Source organism: Aotus nancymaae, unplaced genomic scaffold, assembly GCF_030222135.1.
Source record: "Aotus nancymaae isolate 86718 unplaced genomic scaffold, 86718_ANA_hifiasm-v0.15.2.pri h1tg000003l, whole genome shotgun sequence".
Lineage (NCBI taxonomy): Eukaryota > Metazoa > Chordata > Mammalia > Primates > Aotidae > Aotus > Aotus nancymaae.
In genome coordinates, this window is record NW_026988414.1 from 77,448,819 (window position 1) to 77,465,100 (window position 16,282).

The following is a 16,282-nucleotide window of genomic DNA, read 5'->3' on the forward strand; positions in this document are numbered from 1 at the left end:
CCGGTCAGAGAACGGTGCAGGTGATTTCCTTTCTCTGCTTTGAAGAGTATCAGGCTTAAGACGTTGGCCCTTCCGTTTATACTCAGAGCCTGAGTATAAACCAAGTACCCTGGGCCCACCAATGGAAGGGCCAGTGGAGGCCCACAGATAGCATTACTGACAACAAAACTGTAGTCCTTTCAAGTTTGGTTGTTACTGCTTGCGAAGTGGCTGGTTCTGGATTTCTTTTTCTCGTGTTCCCCTTTTCTCAACGTCGTACTCAGTCTGGGGTCCATGATCTGAAGCCAGGGAGAAGTGTGAAGTAGGGACTTGAACCTTCTCTTCTTTGTCCAAGAACAAAAAGGAATTTGGGATAAACGGCGTCCTGGGAAGGCTGTTTCCCAGGGAGGCGCCCTCTGTTAGAGTGGACGTGTTGCTTGCAGAAGACATCGCTCACTTCTTCCGGATGCTCACCTTTGAGAGTTGTTCATGGTCACAGTGGGGCTGAGGAACCCTGCAGACCAGGCTGCCGGGCAGGAGGTGAACCGCCCTGGGACTTGCTTCCTCCTCTGAGTGGATCTCTGTGGCCAACCCTCTCAGCCTTTCAGCTGGGCAGTCACTCTGTTGAAAGTTGTGTTTTACAAAGACCTCAGAACTCTGATTATTAATTACCAAGGAAAACATGTGCACACGGGCTCCTCGGCAGCCCTTCAGCCATTAGAATATGGGAGCAGCGGCTCAGCCCCCTGCCCCGTCGCCTCGCCGCCCGCCTGCTGACTTCCCCGCTCCGACTGCGTCCGCCCGCCCCGCCGGGCCGACCCATCTCCCCGAGCCCTCCGGGTCGGGTCCTCCAGGCGCTCCGGGCGCTGCCGCCGTGTGTCCTCCGCCGCCCGCTCGCGCGCCTGCGCTCCCCGCCCGCGCCCCGCGCCCGCGCCCAGTCTTCGCGCGATCATGCTGCCCCTCTGCCTCGTGGCCATCCTGCTGCTGGCGGCCGGGCCCGGGCTGAGCCTGGGCGACGAAGCCATTCACTGCCCGACCTGCACCAAGGAGAAGCTGGCGCGCTGCCACCCCTCCGTGGGCTGCACGGAGCTGGTGCGGGAACCTGGCTGCGGCTGTTGTGCTACTTGCGCCCTGGGCTTGGGGATGCCCTGCGGGGTGTATACCCGCCGCTGCGTCTCGGGCCTGCGCTGCTCCCCGCCCCGGGGGGTGGAGAAGCCCCTGCACACGCTGATGCTCGGGCAAGGCGTGTGTATGGAGCTGGCAGAGGTCGAGGCCATCCGGCAAAGCCAGCAGCACTCTGACAAGGATGAAGGTGACCACCCCAACAGCAGCTTCAACCCCTGCAGCGCCCATGACCGAAGGTGCCTGCAGAAGCACATGGCCAAAATTCGAGACCGGAGCACCAATGGGGGCAAGATGAAGGTCAATGGGGCACCCCAGGAGGAACCCCGGCCTCTGCCCTAGGGCACCTGCCAGAGCGAGCTGCACCGGGCCCTGGAGCGGCTGGCCGCTTCCCCCAGCCGCACCCACGAGGACCTCTACATCATCCCCATCCCCAACTGCGACCGCAATGGCAACTTCCACCCCAAGCAGTGTTACCCATCTCTGGATGGGCAGCGTGGCAAGTGCTGGTGTGTGGACCGGAAGACGGGGGTGAAGCTTCCGGAGGGCCCAGAGCCGATGGGGGAGCTGGACTGCCAGCAGCTGGCTGACAGCTTTCAAGAGTGAGGCCTGCCAGCAGGCTGAGGGCTCAGCATCCCCTGCTACTCCCATGCTCTGGAGGCTGCAGAGCTGACCTGGAGTGGAGTCTGAGTCTGAGTCCGGCCCTGCCCAGAAGTTTCCCTCGAATGCACATGTGCACGTGTGCGTGTGTTTGCGCGTGTGTGTGTGTGTGTGTGTGCTTATGAGCCCTTGGAGTAAGCCATAGCCTGGGGTGTTCTCTTTGGTCTTACACAGCCCAAGAGGACTGAAAGTGGCACTTAGCCCAAGAGGTCTGAGCCCTGGTGTGTTTCCAGATCGATCCTGGATTCACTCATTCATTCATTCATTCATTCTTTCTTTCTTTCTTTCTTTCTTTCATCCATCCATCCAGCTACCTAAAAACATTTACGTAACACGTACTAGGTACCAGCTCTAGTTTTCAGCCTTGGGAGCTTTTATTCTGACTTTCTCTGATTTTGGCATGTAGAGATACTTCTATAAGGTGAGCTCAAGCCTGTGGGAGAAGAAAAACCTCATTCCCAGAGTCAGAGGAGAAGAGGCATGTACCCTGACCATCGTCCCTCCTCTCAAGCTAGTCAGAGGGTGGGAGCCTGGGGAAGTGTGGGGCAGCAGATGGCTTAATGGTCACGAGACCCAGACCCACTCCCAAAACTCAGACTTGCCAGGCTCCCCCTCTCTTCTTCCCCAGGTCCTGCCTTTAGGTCTGGTTGTGGTGCCATCTGCTTGGTTGGCTGGCAGAGAGACCCTGCTGTGGGCGAGGGAAGGGGGTCAAAGGAAGACTTGAAGGACAGAGGGCTAGGGGGATGGGGTGCATTTCTTTGAGCAGCCAGGGTGGGAAGAAAGAATGCAAGAGTGGATTGAATGTGCCTAATGGAGAAGACCACGTGCTAGATGAGGGGGCTTCCTGGGTCCTGTTCCCTACCCCGTTGTGGTCACAGTCCTGAAGTCACCTGGATGACAGTATCCTTCCAGTGGCTCACTGCCTGTGGCTCTGCCTCCCTCTCCATATCTCCTTCCCCTGCAGCTCCCTCCCCACACCTCCCTACTCCCCTGGGCATCTTCTGACTTGACTGGATGGAAGGAGTCTTAGGAACCTACCAGTTGGCCATGATGTCTTTTCTTCTATTTCTTTCTTTTTTGTTTTTGTAACAAAACAGAATAAAACCAACAAATGTCCAAAAAAAAAAAAAAAAAGAATATGGGAGCAGCTCTGTGCATACCGGCCCCTCCCCATCGCTAATTCTGCTCCAGCCACACTGGCCTCCAGCTTGCTACTCATTACTCACGCTGTTACTCCAGGACTTCATGTGCACCTCTTTGCTGGGAGAGCTCGTCTGTCACTTCCCACCGTGGTACATGCCTCGCCTTGATCAGATCTCTGTTTAAACATCCCATTGCAGGAATACTTCTTGTGTCCATCTGAATCAAAATCTGTCAACCCTGCTCCAGCATTCTCTGCCCCATTTTCTTGCTTTTTGTTCTCGTTAACACTGATCACCATTTCACATTTTTCTTATTGTATTTATCATGTCTTTTTCTCAGTAAAATATAAATTCCACATACAACTATTACCGTCTGCTTTTCGTACTATAACCCTAGTATCTAGAAGAATGTCTGATACGTGGTAAGTACCCAGTTCATATTGTCATTTAAATGAATTCAAATTCATTTGCAATCACATTATTTTAAAATGCTCTCCTGAACTCTTTAGTTTTTCACTTTCTCATTTATTTTTGAGACAGAGTTTCGCTCAGTTGCCCAAGCTGGAGTGCAGTGGTGCAATCTTGACTCACGGCAATCTCCGCCTCCTGTGCTTCAGCAATTCTCCTGCTTCAGCCTCCCAAGTAGCTGAGACTACAGTTGCCCAACACAATGCCTGGCTGATTTTTGTATTTTAAGTAGAGATGAGAGTTTCACCATGTTGGCCAGGCTGGTCTTGAACTCCTGACTTCAAGCGATCTGCCGACCTCAGCCTCCCAAAGTGTTGGGTGTACAGGCTTGAAACATGGTGCCAGCCTCACTTTCTAGATTCTTGTCATTCTTTATATTTTAAATTGGAAACCATTTAAAATTTAATTTTTAATATGATATTCAGTAAGTGGTCAGCATTTTCTCCAGATAGCCAATTCTGTCAGCACAATGGGATTTATGTAAAGTGTTTTTGTACATTTATATTTCTTTATTTATTCCTTATGCTAAACCAGACCCTACAAATTCATTTTCTGACAGGTTCATATCGTCATCAGGTAATCTGCTATTATCCATTCATAGTTTTAAAAAAAAGATAAAAAGATATATATTACTTATTTCTAAACAATTGTTAATGTTTTGTTTAAGAATACATGTTAGAGTTAGGCAGCTCTGGATCTGATTTCTAACTCTACCCCTTCTTAGCTATGTAATCTCTACAAGTTACTTAGCATCTCTTGACTCAGATCACCATTTGTTAAAAAAAAAAAAAAGTGGTTTAAGTGTTAAGAAAAAAAGGATTCCAGTTTTCTTGGGTTGTGCAATCTGAGTGTGATTGCAGTTGAATTGTACATGGTAGTTCTGTTTTTAATTTTGTTGAGAAAGGGTTTCATGTTCATTGTAGCATTATTCACAGTGGCCAAGTTATGCATAGGAACTAAATGTCCATTGATGGATGAATGAAGAAAATGTGGTAAATGCATAGCATGGAATATTTTTTTCAGACTTAGAAAACAAGAAAATCCTGTTACATGCTACAACATAGATGAACCTGGAGGATATGATGCTAAGTGATAATAGCCAGCAAGATAATGACAAATATTGCATTATTCCACTCATACAAGGTATCTAACATAGTCAAACTCAGAGAAACACAGAGTAGAATGGTAGCTGCCCAGGGCTCCAGGGAACAGGAATTAGGCAGTTGCTGTTAGATGGATATAGAGTTTCAATTATACACAATGAATAACTTTCAGAGATTATCAGCAGTCACAGCATTGCATTTTTTGCAGTAGTAATCAAAATGGTATTTGACTTATTTTAGCATTATTAATTTAATTGAAATATTCGAGTGCCTAAACTGTTTGCCATAGTTCCTGTGCAAATCATCAATAAGAGGATGATATCATAGAATTCTTAACCTGATTTTATTAATAGTTACCTGTGAGAGGCTTGCAGGACAACAGCTTTATGATACCAAGTGTTGACGCAGTAGGTCTGAGTTTTGTAATACCTTGTTAGATAGGTCTTACAGCTGTTACTTCTATTACAATCTTAGAAAATGCACTACTTAATTGATATATACATATATAAGAGCAGGTCTGTTTCTCTGAAATTTGCATTGTATTTTGGTGAGAGATTTGAACTTCGAATGTACAGCCATAAAGTGAACTTTGACAAGATTTGACCATGGACAAGATGAATTATTGACAAGCTCTTACTCTGAGAAAGCCCCCAGTGTACACAGAATCCCATTTTATATCAAAGATATTTTATATTATGAGTCATTAAATTACATATAAATAATTTTGAGGTCTTACTAGTGATATCTGGAGATTATGGAAGCTTTCATGGTGTCAAAGCCAATTAAATAGTTTCTGAAAGAGCAGAATTACTGTCATTTAATCCCCTCCCTACCTGTTTTTGGCTATTTTATCTTTTTTCCCTATTATCCTTTTTATGACTTATCCCTGACCTGTAAAATAATTTTTTCTTCTGCTTCTTCAGACATTAGTATTTCCTACAGTGAAAACTTGGGTTTAATTACTCATCTTTTAGTATGATTTTCGCTGGGAGCCAGCGAATCTAAAAGATTCTAGCAGGGTTTTAATTATTTCCCGTATTGTTTAAATTTGTTTTTCATTGTATCGCATTTTATTTTGTTTTTGGAGATACCATGGAGATAATAATCACTTTCACCTTCATTATTTTAATTACTTTTTAGCTTCTTTTCTTTTCCTGGAAAGTAAAAGAACAGCATGTTATAAAAAAGCTCCCTCTAAACTAGCTTTTTGTATGCAACCTTTAAATAATTAAAACTTCAAAGTCTTTTTACAGAAGTTATCATTTCACAAGAAAGTATGATGTCTACATGTTCTTAAGCAAATGAAACTATACTGTCTGATTATTCTATTCTGGGCAGTATTTATTATTTAAAGTTACCGGAAAGTTGAAATTAAACCTATACTGAACTGATAAGCTGCAAACCCAGACTACATCAGTTTAGCCTTGCATGGAAGTTTCTTTCCCACAAGTACAGTTTACTCTGCTGCCCATGACTTTCAGAGAGGCTCATTTAAGAAACAGCCAACTATAAAACATGTCTTCATTTAAAAATAAAGCTTCTGCAAGGGTGTCACTGTTAGTTGATTAGAACTTGTAACATAAAGAACTTTAAGTAAAGCAAATTCCTCTTAGGACCCACATAATTGATATTAATTCAGCAAATGTTAATTGAATGTTTACTATTTGCCTGCCCATGTTCTAGGCACTTGTTATATGACACTGAAGACTCCATGTGAAGTTATTTTTCTTATGGTGCTTTCATTTATTTGAGTATGATTTCTTCTAGTAAACAATGATTACTATGATTCAGTCTTTGTCTCAGTTTCTATGGAGCTCAGATTGAAGTTTGGGTAGAGTATACCTCACTCAGGAAGATCCCCATAAAAATACACAAATAAAAAATAAATTTTCTCTACTTTAAAAAGTATCACTAAAAAACACAAGTATGAAACTGAAAGGTGAAATGATAAAAGCTTTTTCCCTGAGATCAGAAATTATACCAAGTTATCTGCTGCTACTGCTGTGTTTAACTTTATGTTTTGTCAGTGCAATAAGGCAAGAAGCATGTATAAATGATTAAAAGCAGGATTCTAAATAGATTAGAAAAGAAGAAACAAATTTTCATTATTGGCAGACATAGGCGGCTATGTGGGGAATCCAAAAAAATCTTTGGAAAAGCTGTCAAAAATAATTATAGTTAGCAAGTTTGCTGATTAAGTAATACTAACAAAAAAGAGAAAAAAGATTTACAAAAAATGTTAGAATTTAGAATATCATTTACAATATTAACACAACCATTACAGACTTCAGGATAAATGTAATCAAGATACGCAAAACTTCTATGCTGAAAGACATAAAAGAGAAATTACAGAAATGAGGTATATACCATATTCATGGATTTAAATACTCATTTATAATCTGTAAAATATTTTCAATTTTTGTATAAATTTCCTGTAATCGCAATGAAAATCTCAACAGGGTTTTGTGTGTGTGTGTGTGTGTGTGTGTGTGTGTGTGTGTGTTAGCGGCAAGCTGATTTGTACTACCAGATATCAAAATGTATTATAAAGCTACAAAGTTACGGTGATTAAGATGTTCTGGTGTTGGAATAAAGATAGGAAAAATAGGCCAATTGATTAGAATAGAGTGCTAGAAACAGGTTCAGATATATGTAGTTACCCAAATTAGAAAAAAAGATCCTTTCTTTTTAGCAAATGAGGCTAGATCAATTGGATAACCACATAGGGAAAAAAATGTGTCCTCTTCCTAATGCATACACTAAAGTCAATACCAATGGAGACTTAAGTGTGAAAGGTAAAGAAATAGTTTCTATAAGATTACATATGAGAATAATTTTTTGACCTCGGATTGAACCAATCTTTCTTAAATCAGATATAAAAGACTAATGCATAGCCAGGTATGGTGGTAGGTGCCTGTAATCCCAGCTATTTGGGAGGCTTAGGCAGGAGAATAACTTGAGCCCAGGAGGCAGAGGTTGCAGTGAGCCAAGATGGCACCCCTGCACTCTAGCCTGGCAAACAGAGTGAGACTCCATCTCAAAAAACAAACAGACAACAACAAAAACAAACAAACAAACAAACAAAAGACTAATACAAATTGAATTATATTAAAATTATAAATTTTGTTTATTAATATGTACTATTGAGATAAAACACAATTCACACAATGGGGAAAGAAGAATATATACAAACACATACACACCGTATGTGTATAACAGCTACACAGCAACGAGAAAAATAAAAATAGTCTATGTGAAACAAAACTTCTTTATCCCAAGGACTTGTACAAGCACCACACTTTAGAGGACGCAAAACAGTCTGTGGGAGGTTAAACATATGGTCCCCAATTTGTTCTTTCCATAGAAGTAGGGTCTATGGCCTTAAATATATTGTGGCAGTAACTGTGTTGACCCACTGAGTGTGGTGAAATAATGCTATGAGATTTCTGAGGCCAGGTCATGAGAGGCCATGGAAATCTTCCTCATTTGAAGAGGCTCCCTGTTGGTATGCTCCATACTAGAATCAAGTCTTCGTGCTGTGAGAGGCCAAACTACATGGCAAGCCCAAGCATAGGTGCTCCAATCAACTGCCAGGTGAGCCCAGACTTGGACTGATCTCAGCCCAGGACCTAGACATACAAGTGAGGAAGGAGTCTCCAGATGATTCCAGCCTTCAGCCCCGAATGCTCGGTGGCAGAAACACACTCTCATGGCTGAGCTCTGTCTAGTTCCTTGGACCACAAAACTGGTATAAGAAACTGACTGTTGCTTAACACCCTGGGGTGGCTTGTTATGCATCAGTAGTAACTAGAACATGGCCAAACATCAATAAGATAATCAACATTTGAAATCATGAGATATATAAACATTAAAACCAATTAGATGTAAATTTTTGTCTAAGTTATTTATTACTTGATAGCAAGTCATCCCAAAGTTAACAAATTAATATAACAATAATTCTTTATTATTCATGACTCTGTGACTTGACTGGGCCATGGTTCTTCTGTTTCAGGTGACATTGACTATTGCTAAGACAGCTGGAACTTCCAAAATGACCTCACCCATGTGGCCAGCAAGTGTGCTCATGGTTGGCTGGAAGCATAGCTGGGACTATGACCAGAAGTTCTGGTTCTCCTCCCTATGACCTCTCCATGTGGACTACTGGGCTCCTCTCAGTGTGGAAGCTGATTTCCAACAAAGAGCATTCCAAAATTAAGAGTTCACAGTGTTCACAAGTGGTTGTAAAGTCTTCTCCTGCATCACACTCGCTAAGCACCCACTGGCCAAATCTAATCACGTGGCCAAGACCTGAGTCAGTGGGGGTGGGGATACACATGGCAAAATACCAGGAGGCATGCTTCATTAGGGATCAATAGTATAACAAGTAAATACAACTTCATGCACTCACTATTAGAGCTAAACCAAAAACAGGAGAAACTACCAGATCTGAACAAGGATGTGGAACTCTAGAATTCTTATTTATACTATAAGGAGGGGAAATTTTTGCTATACAGTCACTTTGAATAATCATTTTACAGTATTCAGTAAAGGTAAATGAATGCATATTTTATGATCCTGCAACAAAACCCTACGCATCTGTGTACCAAAATAGATGTATAAAAATGTTCATAGCAGACTAATCAAAATATCAAAATTGGAAACGAACAAAATGCTCACCAAAACAGAACAGAGAAATAAAACTATGGTGTTTTCATAGAAGAAAAATACTATTCACCAGTAAAAATAAATGAACCGTTTCCACATACAAAATATGAATAAATCCCACAAGTAGCATGTTTACAAAAAGAGGCCTTAAAGAAAAAGAGTTTATTTATCTAAATGCATTTACCTAAATGTTTCAAAACAGGCAAAAATAATCTCTGGTGATTAAGGAATAATGGTTACTGTTTAGGAGGGGGATTGTGGATTATGACTCGGTGCAGGCATAAGAGAGAATGTTAAGGTGTTTTCCCGGTGTGTGTTTTTTTTAAAATTCATTGAGATTTACACTTTTGATTTATGCATATTTATGTATGTGTAAATCCTTCAACTAAGTTTACCTTAAAATACTGAGCTACTGGTTTCAAATACATAGATTACCAGATCCTTGCTTAAAAGTCATTTTGAAAGATTCCCATTTTTATTTGTATCAAAATATCAAAAGTTAGTGTTCAAGTGCCTTCTACTTTGTCATCTTCTAATCAGAAATTTTGAAATGCAGGTATGTATCATAAAAATAACTATTTTTAATATAAAAATGAATTGAGACTAGTACCTTAAACATACTTTAGAAGATATTGAAACCGTAGGATGAACACACAGACTGACGAGCAATTTGTGACCAGTTACAACTCGAAAACCATCTTTTCCAGATTGGAAGGAAGTAATTTTCAACTATGTGGAGTCTGATAAAGAATATAAAGCATGAAGTTCTATTTGTATAAATTAGGAGTGTTCAGAAACAGGGAAACCATTGTCTATGTGGCTAGAATAGTAAAATCTTTGAGGCTAATAACAGTATCTTATCTTTTGGGTACCCCATATAGTAATTTTGAGGCTTATCATAGGGTGCAAGAAAAGTGAAAACATGATTTTTTTTTGAGATGGAGTTTTGCTCTTGTTGCCCAGGCTGGAGTGCAATGGCACGATCTTGACTCACCAGAACCTCTGCCTCCCAGGTTCAAGCAATTCTGCTGCCTCAGCCTTCTGAGTAGCTGGGATTACAGGCATGTGCCACCACTCTTGGCTAATTTTGTATTTTTAGTAGAGACTGGATTTCTCCATGGTGATCAGGCTGGTCTCAAACTCCCGACCTCAGGTGATCCACCTGCCTTGGCCTGAAAGACTGATTTTAATGCTGCAGAAGAGCCAGGAAATGGAAATAAAAATAACGTAGCTCAAGAGGCTTAAAAAATACAGATGTAAAAAGAGTTAATTTGAAAGTCTGTATACCCATGTCATCATAATATGAATTATTATGGTTTAGGGAAGAAGAGAAAGATGAGAATCAGAATTTTGTTCTTTCTTGTTGAAAATCTAGACTTCCTCACTGCCAATCTGAATATTTTTCAAGTTGTGGTCCCTTTGTCATTTGATATGGTTTGGATGTTTGTCCCCTCCAAATTTCATGTTGAAATGGGACCTCCAATGTTGGAGATGAGCCTTTGGGAAGTGTTTGGTCATGGGGGCAGATCCCTCATGAATGGATTGGCAACAGTCTCACAGTAATGAGTGAATTCTTGCTCTATGAGTTCACACAAAGCCTGGCACTTCCTATTTCTCTGTCTCTCTCTCTGTCTCTCTGTCTCTTGCCTCCTCTTTTTTTTTTTTTTTTTTTTGAGACGGAGTTTCGCTCATTACCCAGGCTGGAGTGCAATGGCGCGATCTCAGCTCACTGCAACCTCCGCCTCCTGGGTTCAGGCAATTCTCCTGCCTCAGCCCCCTGAGTAGTTGGGATTACAGGCACGCACCACCGTGCCCAGCTAATTTTTTTGTATTTTTAGTAGAGACGGGGTTTCACCATGTTGACTGGGATGGTCTCGATCTCTTGACCTCGTGATCCACCCGCCTCAGCCTCCCAAAGTGCTGGGATTACAGGCGTGAGCCACCGCGCCCGGCTGTCTCCTCTTGCACTATGTGACATGCAGGCTCCCCTTCACCTTCAGCCATGATTGTAATTTCCCCAAGGCCCTCAGCAGATGAGCCAATGCTGGTGCTATGTTTATACAGCCGGCAGAACCATGAGCCAAATAAATTCCGTTTCTTTATAAATTACATAGTTTCATGTATTCCTTTACAGCAACACAAATGAACATGCCATCCGCATTAGTCTTCTCAGGCAGGAGTCTTAAGAACACAGTCATTTCATGCAGTTTTTTTCAGCTGACCACATTCATTTTTCAGATACAACTTGATAAATGCAAACCTGGTTTGGACTTCCTTTCAGCTGAGGCTTTTTATTGCACCCAACTTTGGAAGGCAGCATATCATGGAATAAAGAAGGAAATCCTTACTTTGGCCAGGTCTACAGAATGTGAAGTACAAGGTTGAAGTAGCTATGCCCCTAATTTTATAACATCTGTCCATAAGTACTGTCAAAAACAAATCAGTTTAGAATGCGGAAGGGACAACACTCACTAACAACACATAAAGATCAGAATAAAACTCTAGCTTGTTTTGGGCCTATTTTCTCAGATTTATACCAGAATTAACATTTTGTTCAGAATACCAAATTAGGCCAATTTCACTTGTGATGAACACACAATTGAAGAATCTGACTTGCTTTGCAATTTCACCATATTCCTTATCTTTAATTGTGAGTTATGAGTCTGCAAATAGTGTTTTGCAGCATAAAACATGCCCTTCTTTCAGTATAAGGTGGAGCTATTTGAATCAAAGCAAACACGATGTCAGTGCCATTTGACAATCACAGACAATGGGTCTGGGGATATTTAAGAACGATGTGGTAGTGGGAGAAGTTAAGATAAGGCTGGCGGTCCCAGGCAATAGATAGGCAAGGGAGTGTGTCATCCCAGTGCCAGTGATCATTCATAATTTCATGGAATCCTTATAAATATAATATATGCTTTGGCATACCACTTTATATGAAATGAGCATATTAAAAGATGTCCACAAGAAGAATATAAGCAGACAATAAATATTTGAAAGTCAATCATTTAATATTGAATAAAATGTCAAACAAATTTAACTTATTAAAATAGCTTTTACTGGTGAGTATTTGGAAATTATAGGTTCTGGCATTATGTTTATTAACTGTCTTGAGAACATTGAATTATTTGACTCAATTGTAATTCCAGGAACTTATTTCAAGACTTAATTATAAACATAGAGAATGCATAACAATGCACAGCATCGTTAATCAGAACGTTATTTTTAAAAGTTAAAACTGAAAAAAATAAACCAGTAAGGATTGACTAAATACATAGTAGAATATTATTAGCAATTAAACATGATGTTTTGGAAATATACACAAGGATATGGACAATTATCCATAAATTGTTCAAAAAAAGAGAAAACCGAAGTTTGATAAATAGATGTATATGTATGACTGAAGAGAAAACTGAAAGAAAATACGTAAAGATATTAATAATATTTACCACTTACTGATGGGATTGAAAGTGACTTACTAGATACTCTCTGAGATAACTTCTAGATCTAATACCCTATACCAAAAAGGAAAAAAAGAAACGACAAAAGGAAAAAAGGAAATGAAGAAATAAAGAAAAGCAAAAGACTGGAAAGACAACTTCCTTGTAGTAAATTTGAAAAGGAGTCCGTCTAAGGACAGAAATGTCTTCACAAAGATGATTATCTGCAAAGACTCCTTTTTTCTGTTTTGTAGGGAGTCGATGTCTTTGAAAAGATCAGGAATCTTTACAATCAACTACAGCTGTTGCTTTTCTTTCCCCTTATTTTAAGTAAGACGGGAAAATGAGACACCTAACTACAGAAAGCATTCAAGTGGAAAATAATTACATGATCTTATCTAAATCCAGCAGCCTTTTTAATATGACTACCCTACCACAGCTCCTGTATTTTGAGATTATTTGCCCTTATATATTTGTTCACATTTTATTTAATGCTTTGTCAACTTTTAATACCAAAATGAATGATGAAAGCATTAAACTAACACACTAACAGGAAAGCAGTTTACAAACGTCTTTTTAAATGGTAGGAGAACCATTATGAGGTTTACAGCAGGTTATATATCATCCACATGATTGAAAAAAAATTGCAAACAACATCATTCAGGAAGAAAATAGACTAGAAAGGAAACGTAAATTTAGAAATCATAAGAGAAAATGACAGAAGCAAGATCATATTGAAAGAGAGTAATCCTGAAAAGACTCGGCTAGAATTAAAACACAAACACGCATATGCACACAGAATTCAAGTATATGCTCTTTACAAGGAACGTGAAGCATAATAATACAGAATATAATCAATAACAATGATCAAGCAAATGTTAACTGAAAGAAATCAAGGGTGATGATACTAACAACAGTTAAAGGAAGCCAGGGAATCCAGCACCTACCGGTAAAAAGAATCACATGAGTTCATTTTAAAACACTTAAAGAAAAAAAGTTATTTCCAAGCGGTGTGTGCTGGTTCATGCCTGTAATCCCAGCACTTTGGGAGGCTCAGGCGGGTGGATCACCTGAGGTCAAGAGTTTGAGACCAGCCTGGCCAACATGATGAAACCCCGTCTCTACTAAAAATACAAAACATTTGCTGGGCGTGGCGGTGCACGCCTGTAATCCCAGCTACTCAGGAGGCTGAGGCAGGAGAATCCCTCGAACTCGGGAGGCAGAAGTTTCAGTAAGCCAAGATCACACCTCCAGCCTGGGCAATAAAGTGAGACTCTGTCTAGTCAAAAGAATCTGCTCTCTGAATGTAAAAGTAAGTGGATAATGGGAAAAGAGAGTTGAACAATGAAGATAAAAGTAAAATGAGATAATGCTGGAAGTGAAAGTTGAAACAAAAGAAATGGGGTTATAGAAGAAACAACTAATATGAGACTGTCCTACTGACCCTAGATATGCAGCCAGAGGAACTTAGTGAAGGTCAGCTGATCAACGCAAAGGAGGAAAGTGGTTATGATGAAAAGGACGAAGATATCCCAGAGTAAGTGACAATGACGAAACACCGCTTCACATTACAGGGCTTTCAGAAGTACTGCATGGCCAAAGATGTAAAGGATTAAATGTGAGCATCTGATGCAGACTCAGAAAGGAGCATGACAATGAACCAAGGCATAGAAAAGATGAGCACTCCATAGCAAAACTGATACGAGGAGGAGAGGAAGGCAATCACCATTCAGACTTTTATTTGGAAGTTTTTTTTTTTCTTTTTGCCAAGAAAGTGTTTAAATGATTATAAAGTGTCCAAAATACACTAGCAGAAATAAGCTGATCTGAGCGTTTCTCTTCAAATCTAGGATACGCAGGGTGAGAGTTCAGGGGTGCCTCGAGGCCAGGCTGTCCAGGGAGAGCGGGTCTCAGGAGCCCAGCGGGCAGGAAGCGGCTTAGGAGATGACCCTCAGGGATGACTTCTCCTTCTCTAGGGCCCGCAGCTGGTTCTCCATCTCCAAAGACCAGTAGATGTACAGGACCAGCTGCTCCAGGAGGCAGGCCGGCTGCCGCAGGCTCTCCATCAGCTGCAGGATGCCCGCGTCCCCCACGCAGTTGTTGCTGAGGTCCAGATCTCGCAGGCTGTGGTTGGCCAACAGGGTCGCGGCGAGGCTGCCACAGCTGCTGTCACTCACATCGCAGTCCCCCAGCCAGAGTGACCGCAGCACAGAGCCAGGCTGACCCAGGCCCTGGCAGAGCTCCTGCACGCCTGCATCCCCCAGTCTGTTTTCGCTTATCTGCAGCTCCAGGAGAAACTTATTCTGGGCCAGCACTGAGCTGAAGTGGGAGCAACAGGCAGCTGTGAGGCTGCAGGACTTCAGCCACAGCGACTCCAGCTGGCAGCCAGGCTCCAGCAGGCTCTCACACAGCAGCCGGGCACCCTCGTCCCCAAGCTTGTTGCCAGCCAGGCTGAGCTCCTTCAGGCTGTCCTTGGCCCTGAGGACACGGCACAGGTCCCCGCAGCTCTTGGCGGTGAGGCCACACTCCCAGATCCACAGGGTCCTGAGCCTGGAGCTGGGGTGCAGCAACCCCGGGCACATCTCTGCGATGCCCACATCACCCAGCTTGTTGCCCAGGGCCAGCTCCCGCAGGGAGGTCTTGGAGGCCAAGATGCTGCACAAGTCCCTGCAGCTGTCCGAGGTGGCACCGCAGTTCTCCAGCTTGAGCGTCTCCAGCTGGCAGGGGGAGTCCTTCAGGCCCTGGCACAGCACATGGATGCCAGCCTCATCGATGTCGTTGCTGACCGTGAGCTCCTTGAAGTCCTGCTCGGCCCTGAGCACCGTGGCCAGGGGCTCACAACTGGCAGGTGACAGTCTGCTGTACTCCAGCTGCAGCTTTTCCAGGTGGCACTGGGGGTCCAGGAATCCCTCGCAGAGTAGCTGCAGGCCCGCATCCCCCAAAGGATTGTCGCTGAGGTGCAGCTCTTGCAGGGTGGGCAGGGAGCGCAGTGTGCCAGACAGGACCCCGCAGCCGGCCGCCGTCAGGTAGCAGTTCTGGAAACTCAGCTTCAGGATCTTGCAGGAGGAGCTCTGCAGGGCCTGGAGCACGCGGTGCACGCCAGCATCGCCCAGCTCGTTGCTGCGCAGGTTGAGCTCCGTCAGTGCAGGGTTGGCCTGGAGTGCAGAGCTGATGTCCGTGCACTGGGCCTCTGTGAGGCCGCAGTCATTCAGCCTGACCGCCTGGCACCGCTGGAGCAGGGGGAGCAGCTCGGCCCACCTAGCGTCGCTCAGCTCCTCGCACTGGATGTCCAGGCACTGCATGTCCACACTCATGGTGGAGGTCGGGAGTGGCCTCGGGACGGCTGGCAGACGGTCGCGGGCCTGGAGACCGAGAGCTAGACGGCCAACTTCCTTCTCGAGCGTGCGGAACGGGTTGAATGAGTCGACAGCTCTAGCCGCCAGAGTCAGTGGCGCAGGCGTGCTTTAGCCGGCGGGTCGGAAGTTTTAAATAAAGCAATGGAACACTTTAATCCTGTGTTTCCAATTTTGATATTACAGTGTACTAAATAAACTTAGTTTTACTAACATGTGTTAGTAGCTGACGCTAACAGATTCTTTTCAATATATTGATAAAATTTTAAGGCCCTAGAATAGTCATAATTTTTCCATTGGTTATTAAGATTGGTTTGCATTTCAGCATGGATTATTCTTACAGTTTT

The 16,282-nt window shown here is 42.9% G+C and overlaps 1 protein-coding gene and 1 pseudogene across 1 annotated transcript; one reads left to right on the top strand and one right to left on the bottom strand.

Moving 5' to 3' along the window:
• The first annotated feature begins 930 nt into the window (after positions 1–930).
• Positions 931–1,795, top strand: LOC135275171 (insulin-like growth factor-binding protein 4; annotated as a pseudogene).
• A 12,724-nt stretch (positions 1,796–14,519) lies between these two features.
• On the bottom strand, positions 14,520–15,896 carry LOC105721356 (ribonuclease inhibitor-like). Its single transcript, XM_064376582.1, has one exon. It carries the CDS (start codon positions 15,894–15,896, stop codon positions 14,520–14,522), a length of 1,377 nt encoding a protein of 458 aa, XP_064232652.1.
• Positions 15,897–16,282: the final 386 nt, after the last annotated feature.